General features: G+C 38.3%; 1 protein-coding gene across 5 annotated transcripts; it reads right to left on the bottom strand.

The window, feature by feature from the left end:
- Positions 1-217: 217 nt before the first annotated feature.
- Positions 218-23145, bottom strand: LOC131236564 (DNA polymerase delta catalytic subunit). Of its 5 annotated transcripts, none has more exons than XM_058233830.1 (31): positions 22760-23135; positions 22537-22647; positions 22331-22437; positions 21804-21963; positions 20074-20269; positions 19822-19957; positions 19522-19659; positions 18460-18537; positions 18193-18284; positions 15231-15297; positions 14986-15057; positions 11362-11448; positions 8786-8905; positions 8600-8698; positions 7887-7994; positions 7645-7740; positions 7426-7491; positions 7166-7222; positions 6966-7053; positions 6732-6811; positions 6178-6291; positions 5448-5562; positions 5163-5335; positions 4981-5052; positions 3194-3268; positions 3012-3101; positions 2770-2930; positions 1694-1767; positions 1158-1245; positions 962-1064; positions 218-808 (listed from the first exon to the last, which is right to left on the bottom strand). In XM_058233830.1, exons 1-30 carry the CDS (start codon positions 23043-23045, stop codon positions 977-979), a joined length of 3294 nt encoding a protein of 1097 aa, XP_058089813.1. In that variant the 5' UTR covers positions 23046-23135; the 3' UTR covers positions 218-808; positions 962-976. The 5 variants fall into 5 exon arrangements, 4 of the variants coding, with proteins under 4 accessions (XP_058089813.1, XP_058089814.1, XP_058089812.1 ...); XM_058233831.1 differs by having other exon boundaries at positions 218-639; XM_058233829.1 differs by having other exon boundaries at positions 218-1064; positions 22760-23134.
- Positions 23146-27380: the final 4235 nt, after the last annotated feature.

Genomic DNA, 27380 nt, shown 5'->3' with positions numbered 1-27380 from the left:
AGTATCAGTATTGTAGCAAACAATGGCTTGAACCCTTTTACTGCCCAGTTCGATCATAAAACTCTCAGCTAAATCCTAACAACGAGCTTCACTCATACAAGCAGCACTGTATTGGGAACCAGTACATTCCACGGCTAACAATGGCTTCATTTGGTGTTCCACAGTATCAGTAATAACTCAAATTGGAAAATTCAGAACATGTCTTCTACACCTGGAATTACTCAAAACAGTTAGGTCATCAAACGCGGCAAAGGATGATATACATCACTACGTTTTTCAATCTGCATCAGTTATCAAGCTGCCACTAATTCACAAAAGCTATCATTCCATCGATTTTGACTATAATACATAATGGATGATAGGTCCCACAGTACAAACTAGGAAAGGCCAAATACATGGCTTGGCATACCCAGCTGGTTAGGGTACCTTGCTCTCCCTGGGTATGACCCAGGTTCGAGTATTGTGCCCCAAGACTCTAAAGAAGAAGACTAATAACACTCTCTCTTCATCCAGGGCATGTACCCTACTCTAAATCCTCCATGAAAAAACACCACAAGGTGGAACGGTAGCTCTCATGCCGAAGATGCTTTAAATCCATTCCTCTAATTGGGTCCTGGAAGTCCTATCCTTCCATGGACACTGTTAATGACATTTATACATGGAAAAAGATGAGACACAATTTGAGGTCCAAAACAGCCCAACTGACAGTGCCTCCCAGTGACATACATCGCACCCAACGAAAATAAATGACACATCAAAGTGGCCAAAGGGCTTTAGGTTGACCCTTCTTTCATACTCTTTCTATAGGCTGCAGTCAGAGCCAAGAACCCAATGTTAGAACACCTGAAATCCTAACATCTTGAGTATGAAGATTGACCATGAGATGCCTTCCCCAAACAACGGTAAACATACAGGTAGTGCAGGAAGTCCTTATATAGGACTACAGGTGGAAGTCACACACCTCAAACTCCATCAATCAGAATTTCCACCGATCCAGTTGCAACTTAGCTTCAGCCATGTCCTTCTGTGCCTTCTTCCTCCGATAAAATATTGGGCAATCCCGACTGTGAACAATAACATAGATAGCAAACACTAGGTCAACAATATTAACTCGAGATATGAAAAATGTAATACGCAAGGATAGAAGAAAGCGGAACCTTGTACAGAGGACGTCTTGGTGAAGAGAGCCTTGGCACTCCTGGCACTGCGTCCACAGCCTCCCAAAAAGCTTTTCTAAATCAGACACTGCAAAGTCCGTGAAAGCTGTTAGAGTTTCATGCATGCCTTAACCCATGTGCCAATCCACTCAATAATGCACAGGAATACATTACAATGCAATTCGGTACTATGGTGTGGGGTTTATTACTTGACAGAACAAACCCAAGGTTTTAAATCCTTACACTGTAGCTTTCCTGCTAAAAATAATATAAGAATGCTTATTGCAAAAGTTTTTTCAGACATTAGTTCCCATCGGAACACATGGTGTACAAGAGCCACCATATCCAAAAATCAGGCCTTCCAACAAACTTAACTGCTTGATCGGAATGTGGCCTGAAAATGGGTTGTGGTCATTTCTTTCTCAAATCAAGAGCTTAGGCATCAGCCATGTGTCCCATGGGAACTTGTCAAGAATTGCCTGCACCTTGCATACTCGAATTGACAAGGGTAAAAACTAAAAAATGGAGGTGCATACCACTAGCTACGGTTTTGCAATATAGTTCAGCCTCTCTTCCCTTGCAGTGTGAACAGAGTGTTTGATCTGCATTACTGGCACCAGGAAAAAAAAAAGTGTTCCATCCAGTAAATTTTTAACTTAAAGCATATCAACAACCTACTTGTGTTCAAACAACGGATAGAATGCAAGCACGCACGCGCGCGCAGAGGGAGGGAGGGAGGGAGAAACAACAGATAAAACACGTGCGCACACACAGAGACAGAGAGAGGGAGTGTCCGTTTGGGGGGTCATTTTAGATCAAGCCCTTCATCATGGGAATGTCTATGAAACAAGGAAATTGATCAGCTCCTATGTCAACGAAACTAGGAAATTTTCATAAGACAGCTACTTGACTGGCAATGCTTGGGACAAAAGGATAGAATTAAAAATGAGATCATTGGAACAGCATAAGAATAATTCCAATAAGAAATTAAATGATCAAAAGCAGGTTGAGGTGATCGGTCATGTGCAACAAAGACTAGAGAGCTCCAGCAAGAAACAATGATAGGAGTTGAAAGGCCTCAAAAAGAATATGACAGGAAGACCTAAAAAGGTCTTGGATCAAGGTGGTGAGGAAGTATATGAAGGCTTGTTCAGTTGCATAGCATAGAGCCTTAGGATTGATTGGTGAAACGAGATTCACAAAGCTGACCCAAAATACCTGAGGGAAGGCTATGATGATGATGATGATACACACGAGGTCTCATGTGCAACTAGTTGGACTATTGGTTATTGACCAACCAGCACATAAGATTCAATGTTTCAAGCGTGTCTAACATCCAACCAATCAAAAAGGTTGGCACCTCCATGAAAACACCTGATGCAAATTTCAGGTTGATCAAATAATCAAGTAGGCCAAACCACAAAAAACAATGGACAACCGCTCAGCCGATCCAAAGTACATGTGTGGCACATCTGATGAGTGGATAGACCCGATTTATGTGCTAGGTGATCTTCATGGCCGGACCAACCTATTGGAGGGGGTGAATGTCATACACACGATACATTGACAATTATGCACTAGGACCAAAACTTAGCAAATGTAGGAAACTTACCTGATTAGAGCTTTGCAGCCAATGCAACAAAGTTGTTTCTTTGCAAACTTCATGATACCGCTGTTTGAAGGAGTTGAAATGGAAACTGATCTTGTGTGGCTGCCATGGAGAAGTTCCTTTTCCGCATTCTTCAGAATGGGATCAAATATTCTCAAAAGCGGCTGTAACATGGAAAATACTCAATAACCAGGTCAATCAAAGAAAGTAGTGAAGTAAATCTTGAAGGAAATACCAAATAACACCTTGCTAATTTGATTTTCAAGGTAGTAATGGGGATCTATTGGAATGTTATTCTCTAGCACGAAGATAGGATCCTCCGACCTTTCATAAGCCTGTTTCATTATGAACCAGTGGATTTGAAAGTGTTACCAATGAACATAGAAAAAAACAATTCACAAAGAACAAGCATCACATAACCAACTACCTTGGCACCTTTTGCAGCTTTAATAATAACATACGGAACACGATCCCCAACATTTGGAGCAGTGGCAGCATCCCGCTTTTCATGACAACCACACAAGCAGAAAATAAGAGCATGCAATAAAATAAAACAAAAATGCATCTTGCTGTAAGAACAAAGATAGGAATGACATCCAATTTGTTTAAATAAATACTGATTCGAAATCATGAGAACAATTAGCTGTACTTTATCAGAGACCAGATTTCAATATTAAAAAAAGAACAAGAAGATGAGCATGAAGTACTAAGATGGGAAGCATAGGGCAGAGATCCTCTCATCCATGCATCTCCTAAATTAGAAAGTGGAGTTGGTTTTATGCTTGTTTTGGGGTTAGAGGAATGTTTAAGTTTTGTCAGATACATGTAAGAAGTTACCTGACATGGATTGAGTTCAGGAAATGGCTGTGCCACACATCTACAGGCATGCTGATCAAGATATGGTGTAATAATTGCCTCAGCTTCCAATTGTCACATGGATCATGTCTTCCACTACAGGTTTATTCCATTTATTCCTATTTTCTCTCACAAGTCATATATCATGAACCATGAACAGATTGGTTTCTTATTTTATGTCGAAGCATCAAACCACTAGCCCTTCAAGATTGTGGATTTTGGTAAATTATAAAGTGAAATATTTTACTAAAACTTATTTATACTCAAATCTTTAGTTTCCAATTTCAAGGATCCAAACTGCTCATAAAGAGGGTTTCTAGAAATGGGCCTGCATGTCTAGAATCTAGATATGTTTTATGCAAGAATCGCATGACAATTTTACAGAGTTTTTAGTTGATTGTATTCATATTAAATAAGTTTTCATGGTGTTAGCACCAACTCCTCAAACCCTCAACATTGGGGCCTATTGAGCCATTACATGGAACAGCTAAGCAAAGGTTTGGAGTAAACAAGAAAATATTAGGAAACGCGCCATTCATATTATATAAATAAGAAAAACTTTAGGGGCTGTTTAGTTTCGAGTGAATGCTATGGTATGCCATGGTACTTCTTTTCTTGAGAGTGCACTTGCTGCAGAAAAAGAAAACACCTAAAAGGTAATCATTGCGTTCTTCACCAAAAAGCAAGCTAAAACTACAACGCACACACGCACATGCACACACACACACACACATGTGTGTGTGTGTGTGAGAGAGAGAGAGAGAGAGAGAGAAAATATTGCAATATCCCCACTCTGCCCAAGCAGCACCTTATTGTAAATTATGATGTCTCTATGGACATGTCACAGTTACACATTTTGCAGGCATATATTTATAGCATATAATACTTCAACAGTTACAGGATATCTGCACAGTCATGTAACAATATTAATCTTTATAAGATGATCATATTGGACACCAACCATGGAAGCAAGACAGTAACATGAATGTCCATGTCCTTTAAATAGCTTGCTAGTGTGGCAGTTTCCCCTGCCCTTGGAGACTGGCAGATATGATTGAACAAGCTCGATATGAATGTTACAGTCATGCTGTTTCCCTTTCTTGTGTTCCTTGAGAGACTAATGCCGGATCAGACCATTAGCTAAAGATGGGGTGATTTGGATTAGCCAGCTCATTGTCAACAGCAGTAACATCTTGCTGCTTATCTGTGATTCTCTTATTCTGTGCAGCCATCTTTTTTACCCCTGTTTTTGTTGCTTTCTTCTTCTTTTTTGCTGAATAAATTTCCTGAATATAGCTAGTGTAAGCATGCAAAATATGAATTATGTACGTGAAAAATAAAATGTTAAAATTTTTTTACCTTGCGCATGCGTTCAGCAAGTTCAACATGTGCCGTCTTTACTGCATAATCATCCCCTGTTTTTGTGAGACCCTGCTCTCATCAAGCAGCAATTCAAATATTACACAAGAACCATAGGATCATAAAGAAGTCTACTGGACAGCAGCTGCAGCACTATTTGGACAAATGTATTATTCTGTCACCTTAGTGATAACCAGAAGCGACAAATCCATGCGGTTCATCAGAAGATCTGAAATGGTGTTCTTGACATACTGGACTGCACCAGGAACATCTTGATCAATTAGAATCTTATGAAGGCATTCAGTTACCAAATTCTTTACCAGAAGACAGTTGTCCCTTCTAACTGTCTCAATGCCTGCACATCAAAACAAAAGGAATTAAAAGGCTTGTTTAGCATTTTAATTTTTTTTTTTTTTTTAAAAAAAAAACAGAACAATTTCGAATGGTCCAGAAGATCTGTGAGTCACCTTTGGTGTCCATTTTGTCAAACTTTTCTGGATTTGTCCACAAAAGTCCAGCATATCTCTTCTTGCTGATTAAAAGGTATGGATAATAAACCTTCTCAAACTCTAGTTTGATGGGCTTCACAATGCACAGACAAGAAACTCTTCTACAGTCAATTAAACAAAGATAAACCATAAATGAAGATGAACCACTCGGAAACAAAGTTTCTTATATATGTTTTCTATTTTAGAGTTAATCTTAGAGCTGCAACGTGGTGAGTCTGGTGACACAGAAGCAACAATGACATGTTAGCCATTCTCAATAGGTCAACATTTTGACAAATATCAGGGAATGGTTGCTTGTGAATAACAAGTAGCAGCATCAGTGCAAAGAATGGTTTGATCATCGTCACCCTGTCCCCTGCTGCTTCCCAAAAAAAAAAAATTGATACTGGTCCAAGTCTTTGTTATTATTTTAAGACTCAGAGGGGATAAATTTGAAACACATCACCAATTGCAAATCTGCTCTCAAGCCTGACACAATAAGTGTACAAAAACAGTTATTGGAGAAGTCCGCCATGATCAAATTTCTTGACCTACTAGATTTATTTGCAGAACACTTCAGTAGTTCAGAATGATTTATTTCTGGAACTTCCCAATTGAACCGAAAGGAAGCTGAGCCAAACGAGACCAAGAACTAAATAACCAAGCAGGGTCAACGCCAAACAAGAACCTTTGAACTCTATAATCATACCTTTGTGAAAGTGCCGCTGATGTACTGAGCTGCTTCCCTCCCCAGGCTCATTGCTGCATCTACAGTTGACACACCAAATTGAACCATAACAGAATCTGTATCCCCATAAACAACCTGATACAATACCAATGTTGATGAATGAACTGTTAAGACCGCTATTCAGATACACCATGGTACCACTGCCAATCAAATGCTGAGAACAACATTTACTAGGTTGAGCAATGGTCGGATACTGCATGCTAACATGTATGTATTAGCCTCATCTGGTTATAGACTACCAACGTTTGCATAATTTTTTGGCAAGTAAAAAGTCCAGTTGTGGACTGCTGTTGATTTATGAGTGTTCCAGTTAAACTGCCTGTATTACCCAGCCACGAGAAATACACATGGACTTGTCCAGCCAAGTGTAGCCAGCTGATACCCCATATGTTCTGCTTAAAAGTAGCATCTAGTTATTAAAATTTTAATTTTTAAAGCACTAGATAGTTATTGACTCACTTGTGTAACAAACAAAAAATTGAGAGAGAGAGAGAGAGAGAGAGAGAGAGTCATGCCTCGGCGTTGTGATCATAGCCACCAAGCGTTGTGAATTTGTCTTCTACAAGCTTCTTCGTCTGCTCAATCATCTGTCGACCTGGGATGTTTAAGTCAGTTAAAAGGTCATGGAAAGAAAGGAATTTCTTTGAAAACTCCTCAACTAAATTTATAAAAAATAAAAAAAATAAAAAAAAACACTAAAAAATAAGTATGATGAGGAAGATGGTAATGTGGAAAGAACTTCTAATTACCATAGCTTGTCACACTGGAAGATATCTCCAAACAAGGTAGTTGTCCCACTGTAGCTCCAGTAAATCCATACACTGAGTTCGCACTTATCTGAAAAATCAACACACATTCCAGAAGGAACAGAGCATCAGAATATTCCACGGTTAGATTCACATGAAAAGAATGGTTGAATAGAAAACAAAAGGATGGTGGTGAGTTTTACTTTCAGAGCCAGCTGACGACCATCCAGTACAGCCTTCTCAAATGGATCCTTTGCTTCCTGAAACATAATATAACTTGTAATTAACCATCTAAAGAATGCAAGATTAAAACAACCAGAAAGGGTTTAATCATCGATCATCAACAATAAGCATGCAAGAGAAGATGAAATAAAGGCGTGTGCGTATAAAAGTAAATTGTACGGTGCTCAATAACAGCTAGAAAAGTAAAATACATTCATCATAATAAAATAAATTAAAACACCTTAAGATCTGCTTTAGCCCTTTTACGAGCAGCCAATAATTCTTCGAGAATTTCTGGAAGTATGCCCTGAAAGAGAAATGACCTCTATGTCATTATCTGAGAGCATATGTATTTACATGTCCATGGCTCTGCAGAAAATGTAAAAGCCTTCATCTAACAGCTGGCCATGGCTTCAGAGAACGAATTGAAACATTAAGTGACAGATTAGTAACAGACAACCTTCTGTAAATTTGGTTTAACAAAAGTTTCACCAGATGGAGTTTTATTGACACATTCTGGGGGCAAGTTGAACTTACGAACATCCTCAGGTGTTACCTTCACATAGATCACAGGTAAGCAACATTTCTTTAGAGCTTAGAAAACTTGAAACCTAAATTCAAGCTTAGATAGAATTTATTCCAAGTATGCAAGGAATGAACTCCAGTTTGAGACAATAATTCAACTGTGGCAAAAGCAATTACCAGAGTGCAGTAACATAGATTATATGCCATCATGATGGACGGATACAAAGATGCAAAATCCAATGTAGCAATTGGCTTTTCATAAAATCCAGCTCTGGCCTCCAAAACCTACACAATTAAGAATTCCAAATGTCAAAGCGGTGCCTCTGGTGTTTATCAGGAGGATTCCTAGCAAATTATATGTATAAAGTCAGCCTAGTTGAAACAGAGTTGGAAGTTTCCCCAAGAGTGTCAATTTCAGCAACAAACAGAAATAACAGAACTTATTGTATGTTGTTTCCTGCTATTCTTTACACAGATAGGATGAAAAGCAGCACATAAATCACTTTAGTTTTATATCTTGTTTTTTTTTTCTTCCTTTTTTTAATCCTTAGTATTCAGTCTTGTATTTCAATATTTTGTAATGTCAACATCTTATATTTGAATACTAGTCGAAGGTAGCTAGTGCTTCATGTTTCTTTGAAAGAGTGATGCGCAGATTGGAAATATATAGAAAAGTTGTGTGTAATCTTTTGAACCAGGAGAAATAGAGATTTGTTTAGTTTTTTTGATAAATATTTATTCCTTTTTGAAATCCCACCCCCCCCCCCCCCCCCCCCCCCCCAAAAGCACATAGTCCCGCTTGCAGCTTTGTATGTGCTTAGCAATGGTGCTTCAAAATAAAGAAATTGTAAAAGAATAAAAATTAAAAGCTGAAGTCATCACAAACTTACAGTTGCACCCTCAAATGTTTCGTGTCCACTTCCTTGCCCTTTAACATTTGGAATAACAAGGTTCTTCTGCTTGGACTTCCTAAGAAGTTGTGAAAGAACCTGGAAGAACAGTTAATTTCCAACAAAATGCAGTATGTCAGCACATTTATTAGCCAAATCATCATCAATGGTCTCAAATATGATCACCTTAATGCTTTGGCCTCTTGCAAGCAGAAAAGATATAGGAACACCTGTGACTCGAGCCATCTCCACATAGTTGTAAATGAACATCAATTTGTCCAAAAGCCGTTGTGGAAGATAAGCATCCTGCAACCCAAATGAGAAACCAAGTCTAATTGTCAGAGATTTCATCTCACAACAAAGGAAATTTTACCTTTCAGCATATGTAACATGCACAACGATGTAACAATGCAAATTTTCAAATAAAAGATTAGTGCATTTAAGAAAACACGGTCAATTTTTTCCTGGGTAAGAGTCCTTTTCATGAGACAGGCATCTTTGGTCCATTTCCAGGAATTAATGTGAAAATACAGAAAAAAGAGACAAATTTATGGATGCTTTAGGTATTTCTTCAATCAGAAAGATTCCCTATAAACCACACGAGTCAGTAACTGTTCCTTTTTCTGATTGTAATAGAACCTGCATGGAACTAAGAGTCAAGTGATATGAATACAGATGGCATATTTTATACAAGGGTGGAACGAATGTGAAAGAAATGTCATTAGTTATCTGATTACTGTCCTGTCTAAACCATTCATATTGTTGTATGTTCCCTGCCACTTCTTACTTTCTTGTTGAGCACGAGTTCAACTTTTTGTTGAAGCAATGCTGTAACTTCATGAGGACACAAGTGGAGTTGCAAGAGACTGATCAAGTGTCCTTGAGTTTGATGGGACAGTTACCTGAAGAGGTCACTAGCTGGAAGAAAATAAACGAGGTTTCAGACTCTTATTAAATAAAATACCCTCTATTTTTAGATTATCTAAATTATTCAATTCCTAGTTTATAACTATACAATGGGACATATTATGTTTTTTGATGCTATGAAATGGACTGTATAATATTTTATGTATACTATAATCGATGTTTTTACAGCCTAAAAGATATAGACATATTGCCCATCCTGGAGACAAGGCATCCACCTAAAGGTGATTAAATGTACAGTTCAAGATGTTTTTGTTCATTAATTTTGTCTAACTAGAGTAAAAAAGTAAAAGCTTTTTTTTAAAGAACATTTAGGATTTAGGTAAACAACAGGTATACCACGACCAGCTATATACTGAGTTTCTCTAATAGATACCACCAATCAGATTTTCTTTCTGAATAAGAAACGGGTGTTAATGTTTTTGTTTTATTTTTCTTGACCTCTAGGCTTATTTTGAAAAGATTGTTTAAAGAAATGGAGTAAGCTTTCTTTGTATAATTTTCATTGACATATTCAAGTTTATGAGTTCTGCATTTGCTGAACTGAATCAACTTGTCAAGTCCAGTAACACCCAAGATAAGGGATGAGCTATGAACATTGACCACGAGATTCACATCTTGCGCAGTGCTTGCCAGTCATCATACAAATCCATGCTCTTAAGGGTTTTAGCACACCCAATGAAATGTAGTAAAAATAAATGATTTTCAAGTATGGGCATGGTTAATTATCATAGACTCAAATCCTTACAATTGCATGCATATACAATGTTTATAACACAGTTACATCAGAGTTTTTTTTTCCTTTTTTGAAGGATAACATCAAAGATATATTTTTAAGTGCTAAGTGATTAAGCTTGCAAAAGCTAAGCACACCACAATGCCTACCATGCACCGTAAACAGCACCATATGGCAATTCATGAGGCATGCTGTAGGCCCCATGATATGAAAGAGCTCCGTGTTGCAATTTCTCTGAGTTAAAATATAAGATTTTTTTTCTTTTTAAAGAAAAGAAAAGAAAAAGGTTGGTTTAAAAAAAATAAAAAACAAGAAGAAGAAGAAGAAGAAGAAGAAGATGACAATATCACCACCTGGTAAATGATGCATGGCATCAATGACACACACCAACATCCTGGCCAAGCCACAAAAAATTTCTATTGGTAACACAGAGTTAACACCTTTTCTATTTTATTCTCTGGATGAAAGGGCACTATCAAGGTTTTAAAAACTGTTATAATGCCCATTATAACAGCCATTAGAATGGGAATGGTGAGTGATGTGAAGTAGAAAAAAAAAAGTGTTAAATAATGGGTTTTATTTTCTCACTAACAGACTATAAGTGGAATAACAGCCATTATTCACACAGGACCATTCCCATATATAACAACACTGTGTTATGGTAATGACATGATTTTTTTTCATCAAAAAGTGCCATTAATTTCACTGGGCATAACAGTTTCGATTTTTCCCATTTTTTCTGTTTCGTAATGGCCGTTACATTAGATAACAGTCGGTTGTTATTAGATTATGACACCAATTTTAAATCATGGGCATAGCATATTTTATGGCACACCATGCAATAGTGTGGGAATACATGCCATACACAGTACACTGCGCTGTTTGAAATGTTGCAGTATGGGCTTATGGTTAGCATAATTAAGAGAATTCCGAGCTTTAAGTCAGTTCAGAATGTATCATTTCTCTTCAGATAGTGTTTACCTAAGCCAGTAAAGGTGATAAACTCATGACATCTTACAAATATAAAAGATTATCTCAAAAAATCCGACCATTAAAAATAAATATAGTCACAATTTACATGGTATTGCAAGTGTTAATACACCTTCAAGCAATAGACAGCAAGACGCCTCCTAGTTTCTGGGTTACCATTTTGAAGATCAGATATTATTGAATGATGAACATCCTCCTTCTGCACTTGAGATAAATGATGTCAGGAATAAATTTACGGCTTAAAGAAAACATGCAGGTTGAAGGAACACAAGACAACTTGGTATTATTGCATAAACATAGAAAAAGAAAACAAAAATAACAGAAAAACCCACAGGAATGCAGGTCATCAAGATAAGGGGACGTGTATAATCAGCATTTTCAATAGCATTTTACCATAGCTTGTAGTGAAAAAGGCATATTTCCCCTACAGCGTACACTATGGGGGTCATAGCGTATGCTACAAGCTGCAAAGCGTGTAGCGTACGCTACACCATTCTTTGCTTTAAAAAATTAGATTTTAAATGTTGTGAGTGTTGGAATGATAAAGTCCCTTGATATACATTGATACACCACACTCTGACAGCTTAAGCTTTTAAAGTAAATGGTTATTTGACATGGTATCAGAGCAGAAGGTCCTATGTTCGAATCTCGAGAGCAACAAATATGCCTCGCTAATATATTATTCTCCCACCGGGGGTCAGGAAAATCAAGTCCGGCCCAGGGACTGGGAAATCAAGCCCGGCCTATTTATGGTGTGAGTGTCCCGCTTTTAGAGTAAATGGTTATTTGACAGTAAGTTCAACTGATGATGTAAATTTGCGGTAACCCATCCTTCTCACACGTGGCAATGATGTAGAGCTATCCAAAAAATCCGAATAGTGGGTCCTATTGTAGATGGAGAATCTATATACTTGTGCCCATATCAGACAATCTTAACTATCTATAAATGGGCATCCCATGTGTACGGCTGAGGACTTATGACATATTGTAAATGTTGTAGAACTCACGTTTAAAGACATGTCTTCAAACTAAGGGCATGTTTGGGAGCGTGGATTCAGAACCCCCTAGATTTGGAATCATCCCACTGTGTTTGGCACCCTAGATTCATAATCCCCTTTAATCCAAAAGTAGCTATGCATAGTATATTTACAGGGATTTGAATTTAATTACTAAATCAACTTTAATATCTCTAATTAGCGTACGTATGTAATGTTTGACACAATGGTTGTAATAAGCCCGTTGAAATATATACTTTGCCCGAAAATGATGAAATTCCAAGTCTCAAATGGGCCACAAGCATAGGATCACATCCGAGTGACTAACCAACAATTTTTAATTGTTGATTTACATGGACAATGTTTGGACAGCGCAGATTATCCTATGAAAGTAATTATAGTGATGCGGTTGATAATCTGATTGTTTTGGGATATCATCAGTGGGCCATGTGCCCAATAAATTAGTAGCCAATTGACACACATGCAACTCTTGGAAGGATTTTAGATGTAATCCAAGCTTCTATCTTGGATTTCAAACCCCCTCTTTGAGGGGATTTGAAATCCCCTCAAATCCTCCCAAATCCATGGTGTCAAATGACCCCTAAAGCTTTTCAAAAGAGGGCTTTCGAAAACCATCTTTCTAAACCCTAAGACTTGATGCAAGCACCCCTCCGGCCCCCAAATCTGATTTTTCAATTCTCTCAATACACAAAGCCGTTGAAGAGGAGATTTTGGCCAATCAATCGACCCGGCAAGAAGGTCCATTTGCTGTATTTTCAAGAGCATTGGAGCTGAAATGGAGTGAAAATCAGATTTCCCCTTTTTCCACATCCGTACGGCTGCAAAGCTCAAATATTCAATTTCTTGAATGATTGAATTTCTTCTTGAGCTTGATAGAGGCATGTTCTTGCCCCTTAATATTTGTTAATGAGTTCTTTTACACTTCGGATGAGAAATTGGTTTCTTTTTGGAATTTTTTCAATATTTTTCATTTTAGGAGGCCAGTTGCTACGCAATGTTGTAGGCTAAAGGCTGTTGTGCAAATTTTTTAAGGGGCCTACCATGGTGTGTGTATGGTGTGCATGAAACCCACTGAACCATCACGAGGGCCTCAATGTTCGGGGAGGGGTCCAGGTGTTTGTGCACTATTTTCCTATTGAACATGCTTTTACTTGAAAAAAAAAATGCTCTCTTTTTTTTTTCTACATTTTTTGCTGTTTTTTTAAACGTTTATTCTTACTATTTATCCACGGTCAAGCTCGGATCTGATTCTACTAACTAATCATCCCTATTTTCCGTTCAAATTAGAAAGGGTATATCCAGGAAGGAACAAAATGGGTGAAGAATGAAGGGTTCGAGATGAAGAAAGTACAGATCCTTTTGTCGTGAAAAGAAAAGAAGGATGATTCTTACCTTTTCATGTACTTCGAAGATCTAAAAAGAAGGAAACCTAAAATTGGGGTGGAATCCTCAACACCCAAAGGCCAATTCTGAAACCCTAATATCTTGAATAAAAATGAAGAAAAATACAAATTTCTATTCATTTAATAATAATGAAAATAGGGTTTCTTACAACATATATGTAAGCTATGGAAAAAGTAAAAGTGCAATAAAGCCCCTGAAACAAGAAAAAAGAACAAAATGCCTAAAACTAAAACACCCGTATGGTAGAGTGCGAAATCCGACCCATGGATCTATGGTCAGGGTGCGGTCATGCCGCTCCTACACTCGTAACGTGTCAGAAAATATCGGACCCAACGTCCATCCACGTCAACTCATCCGCTCCGGTACTCTATCGGCGACGCCTCCTCCTTTGGTACACTCTAAAGGGTGCACCACTGATGTCCGCATCAGTAATTCGAGTATTGCTTGTAAGATTTTCAATTGGTTGCTTGAGATCCATCAACTTCAATTTATGAGTCTTGTGTACCTTATCCTAGTTTCATGAACATGTGGTATTTATCATTTGTGTATTCACTGGTATCGTGCAAAATTAACAATAAAGCTGAAAGAAACCCGGTGTTTGCCTAACCCAATTTTTGGGTAAACAACTGGGCATTTGGATGTACCAAGCCTTTTAAGCATCCAAAAAAAAAAAACACAGGAACCCAAAGCCACAGCCCTACTACATAGCCAACTCAAGGTGATAGTGCTTTCACTAAGATATCCATCACCGCCACCGTGTCCGTCTTAGCCTTTCTCCCAGCAATTTGGGGTTAGGTTTGAAATTGTTGATTGGCAAAAAAAAAAAAACGAAAGGTTGTCTACTGGAGTGACTATAAGCAGAAAAACAAAAAACGAACAAGTGAACTTCCCCAAAAGCCTAGGATTTCAACCAAGGCACTGCAGATTATAGTTCTTTTGCTTACAAGACGAAATTATAATCTAAGTTTACTGAGAAGTAAAGCAAGTCATATATCAAATACAAAATACTCAGGAATATATAATATTTGGTGCAAAGAGTAACATATGCAAAGGACTTTCACATAATTGTCGTTACTTATTGTCAGACCTGGAGCTTCACTATCACTCAGCTACCCAAAAATTGTAACTAAGTGGAACGGCAAACTCTGATCCTAAACTTAAAAACTCAAAGAATGATAAGTAGAATAAAAACACTTCTAGTTTAAAATATGGTTGAATCTGTAAGAACTTGTAGCGAATAATTCATGATAAATAGCATTTAATAACAGGATAATATATCTCTACGTAGAAGAACAGAACAAAAGGATAGCCCTCACCTGCTCTGCGAGAAAGTGTGCAGAAACAGAATTCAAAGAATATGAACTCAGCTTATAGTCTCGTTGCATAACCTGCAAGCAAAGAGGGATATAGTCAAACAAGCTAGTAATGGTTTAACTAGATGCAAGTACCTTTTTCTCTTTGAAGGATAAGTGAGATTTATTAAAAGAAATACAATTACTTTTCTTCACCCAAAGTACTGAGAGTAACATCATAGAAAGCAAAACAGATTCTCTGACAAAACCTGAAACAGATCAAACTGAACTCGCCCTTCGATTGTAACCTCTTTACTTTCCCGCACTCCAAGCTGTCTGTGTATACCATCATGTGTATCAATATTAGCAGCCCGAAATTCACTCATAGAGATAAATGATATAGATACCGGAAGAATGCTAAAAGGAGTCTATGGGTCATATTAGCATGCAAGTATTGTTAGTGTGTTTGAATTATCTCCGATATTATCTTTATCTCCAGCTCAGTGATACCAATAACACTGGTACCAATATTGATAACGTTGGTAGTATCAAAATTTTCAGGTATTAGCAATGCATCGCTAAGTATCCCCAACGTATCAATGTCGCTAATGTAATCGTCAATATTTTCAACTATGTAAATTCTAGGTGTCGCTTGCATTGCCAATGCATCAATATTACCAATATTTTTTACTACATAAATTCTAGGTAATGCTTGTATCATAAGTGTATCAATGATATTTCAATAATATCACCAACGTATGGATATCATCAAAATTTTGTTTATTAGGAAAAAAAATATTATTTCAAATTTTTTTTCATGGGCACATGGTTGAATGTAGTGTTTAATTTGTCATTGATAATATTAATAATATCTTGATATTATTGATATCGCAACACGCGTGATATTGAGACCACAATCTCTCGTTTCCTTTCCAATTATTGATGATTTCTTGGTGAAATATCATGTGTTGTTGATATTTTGCAATATCGATGAATGTTTAGATGGAAGGTTGGATGGTTAAATAGGCTAGATAGGATGGTTGGACTGATTTCTAACAACAAATACTTTTAAGACCCCATTAAATGGAAACTTGTTATGTATGCATTCTTTTTGCAATTTTTTTAAATTTCTAAAGATGCAAATATGTACATTTTAACATCTCCTGAAATTTCATTGAAAATTCCACCGTTTTCCCCATGTTTCCCCACATTTCCGGTTATTAGCAATATTATCGGCGATATCGATATTGTTTCCATATCTCTAGCCAGCGAAACTTGTAGCAATACATATACTTCAAACTCAACCATTACCACTTGCCAGTTTCCAAGCAATGTTTGACATATCAATCGATACGTACCAGTATCATGAACACTACAGCTATATCGACCCATATCAACCGAAAGAGCACGATGCGGGGGCGATACAACCCTGTAACAGTGGTGAACGATTCACAAACCATGTCTCCAAGAGCTTAGTGAAAGTGAAGGGTTGATGACTCTAGTGGGCAACCAATCACAAAATTTTTGCCACACTACATTTTAAAAGCCAAACCTAAGCTTTTGAGAGAAGGTTAAGATGATGATATATATTAGTCTGAAATTATTGGCCTTGCTCTCATTGATCCAACTATTTTCCGATGCTTACCCTCCCTTTCCATTTTATTAGTTTTCTTATATTACAAATTGTTTAGTAAATTTTTAAATAGCATTTTAGTTGGTGCTCAAGACTTTATGAGAACTTAACCGAATCTTCTGGTCAACTCAGTCCAATTGAACAGCAAGACAAGTTGGGTTTTCAAGTTTCTCAACTATGGCTTCAAATATGTGCCATTTCTAATGTGTAAAATGTAAGCATCATCTCTAAGGCCTACTTTTGATGCCAGGATTTTGAAACCTAAATTTCTGAAAATTCCATTTTTAATTGAAATATCATATTCAATAGTCCAAGTCATGCGAAATCTGCTTTTAATCATTTAGATATCCACATTGAAGTTTGGATGATGGCCTTGCACAAAAATTAGGTTGTTTGTCTGTTAAATAAACAGTGCATGTGTTGAATATCGATTGTTGATCAAATTTTTACTAAGCACCATTTCTCTCGTACATGTGTGGCCCACTTACGGGATACAACTATCTTTAATTTTGGGCCACCCCGAAATGGGATTACATAGAAATAGAACTTGCTAAAATCTGAATTCTTCAAAATCCCATGAAAAACTAATGTTCACATGCATCCAAATGTGTGCTAAAAGGATGCAATGAGTTTTAGAGAATGAGATGAACATGTAGTTATATTACATCACAATCATCGGACACATCTAGGGCTCAAAGAGTTTATTAAGTAAAGAAAAAGAAAGTTGAAACAAACAGACACCACCCCTTGTCAACTAAAGAATCAAGATTGTCCTATTTCCCTGGACCCCACCAAACACTGAGGAAGTAAAGTATGACAATAAATTCAGCTCGCCACCAGAAATTGAAATGGGAGAGCTCTAGAAAGTAAAAGGTGAGAGTTCACAGCAAGCTGATGCCAAACAAATAGTAGTGGCCAGAAATACATGTTTCGCATTAAGGTTTCCATGATGTGCTCTTATATTGTCCTTCAAAAGTCTTTCAGTGGGGGGTGGGGAGGGGACCATGTTATCTTGAATATGACTAAGACACATCACCACAGGAAGACTACCAACACCTTATCTCTAGAGACATAATATTCAGTCAGATCAATGTGTGGGAAATGTGTTTCTTCATGGAATCCTAGTAAACGTGCATTTATGGGTCACACAAGCACTTGCTAAGAAAAGGGAGTTATAGGGTTCTTTAAGGTGGTAAAAGATTATGCGAAGTTAGGGATAAGCAGAGCTTTGTAAAGTCTCCCTTGCACATAAAGAAAGAAGAGTATAGTATGATGACCATCCTCATTTATGTAGAAACAATCATAATGATTATCAGCATCAGGAGAAGGATGATTATCGGTAGCGCCAAGGAAATGATTGGCTTCATCAAATATACCATCAACTCCAAGTTTGAATGAAAGGCCAAGGACATTAAAACTACTTTGAGGTATATCAGTTAACGGAGCAAATGAGATCAAGCCAGAACAGATGTGCACTGGATCTTCTTGTGCAAAGAGACATCAAGTATGAATCTGGGACCTCCGTGGCAGGAGAAAAAAGAAAACTGCTTACGTCCTATCAAACAAGCAATTCTCAGACATGCGACACAAAAACTAACCTTGATGAAAAAGTTGTATCCTTGATCCGAACCCTACTGTTTCTGATGCGTCCCAGAATTGGAAATTCAGCTATTTTCAAGGCTTCAGCTCTCTGCAGACGATCCAAACAAGACTCGGATTATATACATATGTATGTATGCATATGTGTCTGTGTCTACATGCACACAAGTGCAGGTGCCAAAGGCCTTCACATTCCTGTGACAGCCATATAAACCAAAAGCATCAACTCTCAAGGAACAAAACATGAACAAGGGGAGTGAAAATACCTCAATAAGATATGGCAGATCAAACTTGCAGATATTGTATCCGATTATGATATCAGGATCTATTTCACGGATAAAATCCTGCAAAGTCATTATGTTAACAATGGTAACTAATTCTCAAAATTCCATATGGAAGAAATAAAAGTTCACCACATGAGATTAGAACAGTTGGTCATGCTCCATATAGCAACCAAGAAATAAATTGTCACTATAACATTCTCCAATCCCTTTATCTATTGACATGCGTGATGCTCTAAACCACATTGCGTCGCTCTAACTTCCTAGAGCTTTCATTAACATTAACAGATCAGGATCTTTTCCCATGGACCACTAGTAAAGGGAGAGAGAGAGAGAGAGAGAGAGAGAGAGAGAGAGAACAGTTTATTTTCTTACTAACATACTTCTTCTTAGACATAGGGTAGCCTTCCATTTCACTTCCTCATACCGTTCCATCAGAAGGAAGAAACCCATGTCTCCACATTTCTTTCTAGAATTCATCCTCTTTTTATTAAATTATAATCTTCCACTACCAAAAAGAAGATGAAACGATGAAGCCACAGAATTTAATGCTTCAACAAGCACTAGTACAAATTTCTCTCTAAGTACTTTTTTTTCTCTCCAAGTACAATGCATGAGATGAAACATATTGTCAGCCTCTTTTTTAGAAGGCAGGAAAATTCTAACAACCATGCCCCAATATAAACACAAGAAAATAGTGATCTCTAGAATTACGAGGAGAGAAGTATATGGATCCATTTGGTTAGGGGATCCCGTATAATCCCAATTTTAGTGGGCCCAATGCCCCCCACGTATGCTTCCCAGTGCTAAAGTGCCACACTATTTCACATAAATGCAATTAGCGGCACTTCAGGTTTTTTCCAAAAATTCGGTAATTACAAATATGCCGAGGAAAGCAGCAGCCTGATGTGGAGGGTGTGGGGCCTACCAAAATTAGGACTAGGCTTAATCCCGATTTAGTAGGATCCCATACCTAAACAGACACTAAAAATTATATTATCCAAAACACACAAGAGAATATTCCCAAACAATGGTGAGAAATATTACCCTCCAAGCTAGCAAGACATCTCTTTCAGTATTAAATGACATCACATCGACACCAACTATTGGAGAGCATGACTTAAGAGTCATTACATTGCGTACAAAGGGGTGGTCCTCTCCCTGTAGAGTAACTAAATTGGCCACCTGGTAACAAAAGAATGAAACTCATCGTGAAAATGAAGTGTAGGATGGTGCATATCATAACAAGAGTAACAAGCCCAGTTCTCACTTAAAAAATAAAAATAAAAAACAGAGAGAGAGAGAGAGAGAGAGAGTAAATACTAACTCATTCAATAAGAACTCAACCTGAATAACAGGATCATGGCTTGGCTCAGGAAAAAGTCCTTTGCGACCAGCGCACTCAATGTCGAAACTCAAAATCCGAAAAGGGGCCATTTTAGAGAACTCTCCTTCTGGAGCATGGCTGACTAATTCAGAGTACCTAAGAACAGTTTTTTAAGGAAAGAAATTGCTTGAAGAGAATAAAATTTCAACCAAACTATATACAATGTCTTCTCCTCTTTAGGAAATATAAAATCTTAAAATGCATTAGGATACAGACAATCAAATTCTAGTTGGCAATAAGATATACTCTTTGTTGCCTTCATATATTTCCTAGCAGGCACTTCAATCCAATTGCCACCAACGATGTTACAATCAATCATGAAACGAAGGGCAAAAAGAACATTGCTTTCATATGTCACGAAACTCTTTGTTCCAAGACCGTCAATTTGTATGCCCCTCTCTAGAATGCCTGCAAATGCAATTGAGAATTAAGAGGAAAAAATTATAAACAAATTTTCAATTATAATACTAATTAAACAATGTTAGAAATGTAAGGGAAATAAAAAATTGCAAATAAAATATTAAAAATTGCAGTTTCTACAATATTAGTGACAAAATTAAGGGCATCGATAATGACAAATCGTTCTCTTAGCATGTGTAGGATTTTTTATGGATTTAGCGTGTGAAGGAATCATCATCATCATCATCATACCAATATGCCAGTTGTTTGGGATCAGCTTTCTGAATCTTGTTTCACCAATCAATCCTATCTTAAGGCCCCATCCTTGGTAAGTGGACGAGCCTTCAGAAAAGAGGCCTTTGTCTTCGGAATGTTTGCCTGCTATGTTTGGCTGATGCAGAGCCTGTCGACCATATCCTGATTCATTGTCCCTTCTTCAAGTGTATCAGGAATGGTATCCTTCAGCAGGCCGGAGTTGCTTGGGTTTTGCCGTGTCGCATTCAAGACCATTTTCGATCTTGAGAAGTGGGAGGTGGTGGAAACCTTGGAAAGAAGAGATGGAAATTAGCTTTCCTGGCTGGGTGTTGGTCCCTCTGGCTTGAAAGGAATAGCCATTGTTTTGAGTATTAAGTCTCCCTGCCTGGGTGGAATCCTATGTAAAGTGACTCATTGTATTAACGAGTGGGCTCTATGAGCCATTTTTGGGTGGGGTTTAGAGTTCAGGGAACTGTTTTGTAAGAGTGTTGTTTTGCTTTTCTTTTCTCTTTGCTGTTTTGTTTCTTGTTTTGTTGTCATATTTTGTTTGTTTCTTCTGTTAATATAATCTCATCTTTCAAAAGAAAAAAACAAAAAAAAAAAAGTAGACAGGCTTTCATATCCCTACTCACCAACTCATAGTCCTTGTAGGCCTTCCTCTCATCCTATTTTCAAGCCTTCCACCCTAATCAACATACCCTCCTTACAGGAGTTGTTCCAATCTTCATTGCGCATAAAAGAATCATCTCAATCCGCTCTTCATCATTTTATCTACTATTGGGACTACCCCCAAGCTGCTTCAAATGACCTCATTCTTAATTCTACTGTTCCTAGACTTCCCACACATCTATCTCAGATTCTCAATATCATCACCTGTACAACACTCAAACCTCTGATCATGTTGCGTTCTGACTGCCAACACTCTGCTCCATATAGCAAAGCCATACATATAGTTGCATTATAAATTTTCTCTTACATATCAAAAGATGCAGCAATGCAGGGTTCGCAACAACCTAGAGGCACATATCCACTTCCTCCAACCAACTCTAATTCTATTGAAAATAAACTCATCAATCTCCCTGTCTTTATGAATAATTGAAGGCAATGAAACACATTTAATCATAAAGCATCAAGTCTGTAATTGCTCTTAAATGTAACAGAATATATCTTATTTCTTAAATAGATTGGTCCAAGAAAACATTTAACTGTTTAGACAAGGGATCATTCTAAATATCCAAATGTCTATTGCTACAGAGTGCAACAACAAATGCAAATCGCATTCGCTCACCTCGACAGCTGGCAACCATTGTTGGCAGGGCAACAACAATCTTAAGGAAAGGCTGAGATTGCTGTTGCTGGTAATGCATAATGCTTCTCTTCTGGACCATCTGAATTCTTAAGATGAATTTGGGAGCCTTGCTGTTCCTGTTTGCTTCCCTCATTCTACCCTGAAAACCCACCACAATATAGCCAATACAGTCCAAACAGAAATATTAGAGTGTGTTTGGATGCACTACCCAACTGAACAATAATTATTAGCTTAATGAAGTGGAAGTAACCTAACTGTGCTTCCTGTTAATAGCATTCATAACGAGCATCTAGACTCCAAACTAAGATTATATTACTATCAATTTGCACGTTAAAGAAACGTACTTGAAATTTGGGGGCTACTTCTGTTGGCATGAATGCTAGGAAACATCATTAAAATTTGCCATTTTCTTGATTGGATACGTGTTTGAAATTCAGTCACACATGCATCCAAATGCAGACTGAGAGAAAGAAAGAGGAAAAGGCGAATAAGAAAAAGGCTAGTACCTCAAGGATTTGGTGGAAACGGGAGATATCATCGGGGTCCATCCCGGGCAGGCAGCTAATGTAGAAATACGGCTCGAACCCATGAACATGGCAGCAGACGCTGTGGCCTAAACAAGTCCCGGAAAAACAGAAAACTTTTTCTCAAGATCCAAAAAGAAAAAATAAAATAAAATGAAGGGTCAAAAAGAAAAGAAAACCACACAAACCTTCCTTTGTAACACCAAACATTCTAAGGATGGCAGCAGGGCCCGACGAATTAGGGAGCAATACTTTATGGCTATCGCCAATAACGTAATCTATCTCCAATTGCTGGAAAACTACAATCCAGGAAGAATAAGAATAATAATAATTAGAGGTTTTCAAAGCGAAACATGAAAAAGAAAACGGAGGGATGAAGAGGAACCCTAGAAATTGAAGGAGAGAGATTACTTATGCTTTGGGATTGGGAGACATAGGAAGGGGGGAGGGGAGGACGCTTCCATTTGGAGAGTCGGGATGAGAGGGCTCGTAAGGCTTCTTCATCGTGGAGGAATTCTTCGTCTTGGAGTAGGGTTTCTTCCAAGTAGACGTCTTCGTCCATCATCTCCTCATCTTCCGCCATCGTCACCGTCGACTGCGGACGCTGCTGTTGCTGCTGGGGCTGGAATCGCTTCGAGGCGTTCGGGGCCGAAGGAGGCGGAGGAGCTCGCCTCTTGCTGCTGCTGCCGTTCTGCATTTTTCTTGGCGGGAATGGGATGAGAGCTTGTGATCTGTAGATGGATAGGAGAAAAGAGGAGGGAATAAACGAGGGGGATTCCCGCCACTTTGACAGTTAAGGGTTTTTATAGCTTCAGTGTCACGTGCGTATGGAACTCGCGTGAGGGAGGTGGAAAATGGACGGCGTAGTACACGTGTCGAATTAGCAGCACTTTTGATATCTACGCCATTCATCGGGTGGGGCTCGCTGAGGGAATTACCGACTCGGGATGCGCGGTTGAATCATCCGTAGCGTTTTTTGAACTATCACCTGAGTTACTGGACAGGGCATGTTCACTTGGACTCTGTAATGTGCTGCAATATCATATTATTACCCATCGGGTGGGACCGTTTGGCGCAGGCTATTAGAAGGGATTATGTGGGATAGAATTGCATTTGTTTCCGTCCAATTTCTTTAGGGCCCGTTTGGCTGGCGGATTGGAAGGGATTGGATAGTATTGGAAAGTATTGGAAGTTAAATCCCAGGATTGGCCCAGCGTGCTAAACAGACTGGGTGATTTGATCCCAGGATATAGCAATCACATGGATCTGAAGACAATCCACTAACAACACCATCGTTTCCTTTAAATCCCATCCAATCCACCCTAACCCGTTAAAATTTGCCTGAGATGTGTTCGGTTCGAGGGATTGGAAGGGATGGGAAGGTTTAATCCCTAGATTGGCAGGGCGTGCCAAACAAACTTGATATAGTAATCCCGGGATATAGCAATCCCATGGATCTTAAGACAATCTACTGACAACACCAACATTACCTTAAAACTCATGCCATCCACCCTAATACCATTCAATCCCTTCCAATCCACTTGGCCAAATGGGCCCTTAGGCATTTGGACAGGATGGGAAAGGTTGAGATTAAGTGGGATGGAATTGCATTTAATCCCATGGAATTACATCTAGTCCTGTAAAATCCATGTGAATTTTAGGTTGCGACTGTTTGGAACTACTGAAAGAAGTAGGTTTATAATATTTCTTGGAAGTAGCGCCTGGCCAATGGAATTGGCAAATCCTTTCTTAGTTTGCAGGGCTTCTTAGAAGCATCCCATGCCATCCAAACAGCATGGCACAAGATCCCATGAAATTACAAAACCCATTGAATTATAAGACAATTTTCTGACAAAGACATCATTATTGTTTTTTGAATCCCATCCCACCTTATCCCTCCTAATGCCATGTGCTAAATACCCCCGATTTCCGATGGATTTTGAAATCCACTACACACATGGGCTTTATATTGATGCATGTGTTTATCTATGTTGTCCATTCACATATATTGTTTACACATGACATCTTGGCTTTAGATAGATACACACACACACACACACACACACACACACACACACACAAGTGAAGGACATCCATTGTAAATTTAGTCTTTTAATTGTAATTTCATGGTCCACCAGTCATGATTTCGCTTAATTCAATATTTTTCATAGTACAATTTTTATTCCGAACATAAGATTGGATAACTACAGTACCATGGTATTTTCATACATGCAATCATTGTGCAATAATGGTGTTAATCTCATCTAATACAATTCAATGCCATGCAGTCTATTTGAGATTTGGATCTGCCTCATTGTTTTGTCCTTATAACCTAGAATTGTATGGAAAATGGATGGATGATGTGGATGAAATCAATCCATCACGGTAGCCACTCGGACTTGCTAAAGACAGGTGGGGGTAGTACCCAAACCTTGTCCTAGTAAAAAAAAATTATGTAGCCAACAGTCTTCCATTTGCAATGGGAGTATGTCTGTCTCACGGATGAATCAGATTGTGCCAAATGAAACATCTAGAACACTGACCGTGGGCCCCACTCGTTCACAACCCTGGCCAAAAGAAAGGGCTAGGTTTCAAGTGAGGATTGTAAAACACTTTGATATAATCGATAAACTCTAGTTTTTAGATAGTTGTTGATGGATATTTTTATCAATGCTTAATCGATCGAGCACTAAACTTTGATTGATCGAAGCTCCACTCCAGTCGACGAAATCGACATTCATTCGAATATTATTGTTTGGAGCAATGTGTTTTATAGCATATTTGCAACTCTAAAAAGTTGATCTTATCATATTCATTAGGTGTCTAAAGCTAGTTTAGATGAATCAAATATTTACTGATTCGATGACTCATTTAACAGTGAGTTGTTTTGGTTCTTAAGGTGGTTTAGAGCCAGGTTTACCAAGGCACGTCATGTTTTATTTATTGTTTTTGACCATAATGCTTCAAGTCTTCGATCTTCAATATCTTTCTATTGAGGCTCAACCAACTCGAGACATCCTACCTCACGTCATTGATAAGATTGAGGCACTAACAATCTCCTCACTTGTTAATTACATGACAAAAACTACCTATACCCTGTCATGGCTCATGCCAATGACAATTCAAAACAATAAAATATATTACATGTCAAATATAAATGATTTACAACTCGAATACATAAAAGCATGCAAATTCTTGCATTGCTCTCCCACAAATGCTCCTCCTATCTCCATCAATTCCCCATAACAAATAGTGTTGGAAGCGTTACACAAAACCTTAGGATCTCGCCTCCCAAAATGTTGAGGGTCGAATATTACATATTAGACCCCAGTTATTACCTGTTTTTATGAATATAATATTGTTTAATGTCATATTTTAATCATATTTTTGTTGCAAGGTGAATTTAAAGAGTTTGGACTAAAAAGTGTTTTAAAAGCATGGATTTAACGCTCTAAAATTATCAAGGCAAAGGACGAACCCCAGGGGGCCGAGATCAAGAAATTACACGCCAGAGGTCCGAAAAATCAGGCCACTCACGTAAAATGGGCCCGAAAATCGTCCACAACGCAAGATCACAGGGTTCTCATCATCCGTTTAGCTCAAAACTTCATATATGGCCTAAGGACTATAAATTAACCGTACAAGTCAATTTCAGACATTAGATCATTGTGGAAGTGGCCCACCGGAAAGATCCACCTCTAAAATCCTAATTTGGGGCCCACCTAATATCTATATGTACTTCAAATTTTGTCTCAACCCCTTAAATGAGGTGACAAAACGGATGGATGGAACAGATTCCACATGTACATCAAATTGGATCCCACATGTACAGTGCGTGTACATGGGGTACACGCGCTCACGTCACACCAGACGATTGATTCGGTCAATAGACGGTTGACCCGTCTTCTTCCCGCGCCAGCGTCCAGCGGACGAACGCTGGCTGGCCGTTTTTGCCAGTGAACCCTACTCATCATCCGGAGTGATGATCTGGACCATCCATTGCGTCCAAAAGAGAGAAATAACCCTCGCCTAGGTGAAATTTTTGCCCCATACACGTGTATGCATGTGGATCGTCGAAAAACGCAAGATTAACGGTGAGTTGGTTTGATATAGTGGACCGCACCAAAACTCGATAAAAACCACTCCATCCTAACTGATTTTTCGCCAGGAATTCAATTAACGGAATGTATTTTTCTTTAAGAGCTGATCAGAGGCCCACCGAGCATCATGGCGTACTCTGTTTAAGCAGCCCCTGCGTCCAAGAAATCCAAAAATTTGGGGGAGTTGTGGGCCACTTTCTTTGATCGTTTTGATGATCTGGACCGTCCACATGCTGCAAAAAGTGTCCATAACCCTGTCCAAGAAATCATATTCAAGAGGTGTGGAAAAACGGCCTCCCAAAGCCACCCCAAACGCAGCTGTGTTGCGGGTATTTGCTCAGGACAAAGATACGCACCTTTTATGCACGTTGCTGCGTGATTTCTTCACACCGATGCAAGCCCAGCCGACCCTTTTTGCTGGCTATAAAAGGAGGAGAAAGAGAGAGATCCGGTATTCAATCCTTTGACGTCTGGCAAGAGAGCGAGGTAATGGGCAGCCGTGGAGGCATATAGGAGCATGGGAGCAAAATCAAGAGAGAGCACGACTGGTTCAAGGAGTTCTCTTCTTCCATTGTTGTATTTATGCTATTTTTTTAAAGAGTTTTTAGTTAATCATAATCATAGTTGGTTAAACTTCTTAGGGCTAAAAGGTGAAGCTTGTAACGTGATTGGGATGTTTGCTTGGTTTTGATTCATATTTTGTTGAACTCTTTTGGATTCTAGTTTAATTATGAAGGTATACTTTTAGTTTTTAATGATTTTTTGTGGCTGAAATTACAATAGATCTGCGATGACTTTGAGTATTTTCTTTTCATTATTTTGATTGTGAAGTTAGAAAGCCCTGTTGTTCACTATTGCCCTTTGGATATGTTTGGATGATGGAATCCTTCTTAACATTTATATATCTTTCTGATTGGTTGTGGATTGGTTTA

This window comes from Magnolia sinica, chromosome 2, assembly GCF_029962835.1.
Source record: "Magnolia sinica isolate HGM2019 chromosome 2, MsV1, whole genome shotgun sequence".
Taxonomy (NCBI): Eukaryota; Viridiplantae; Streptophyta; class Magnoliopsida; order Magnoliales; family Magnoliaceae; genus Magnolia; species Magnolia sinica.
This window is presented reverse-complemented; position numbering and strand designations above follow the sequence as displayed.

Bases quoted from the DNA above. Each gene is read 5' to 3' on its own strand.
- LOC131236564 (XM_058233830.1), bottom strand. From the start codon at position 23,045: ATGCAGAACGGCAGCAGCAGCAAGAGGCGAGCTCCTCCGCCTCCTTCG. The intron at 6,812-6,965 runs GTAATTAGAAGT...TAAACATCCCAG, and splicing joins TTCCAGTGTGACAAGCTATG to GTCGACAGATGATTGAGCAG. The intron at 5,336-5,447 runs GTGACTCACAGA...TTTGATGTGCAG, and splicing joins TGACAAAATGGACACCAAAG to GCATTGAGACAGTTAGAAGG.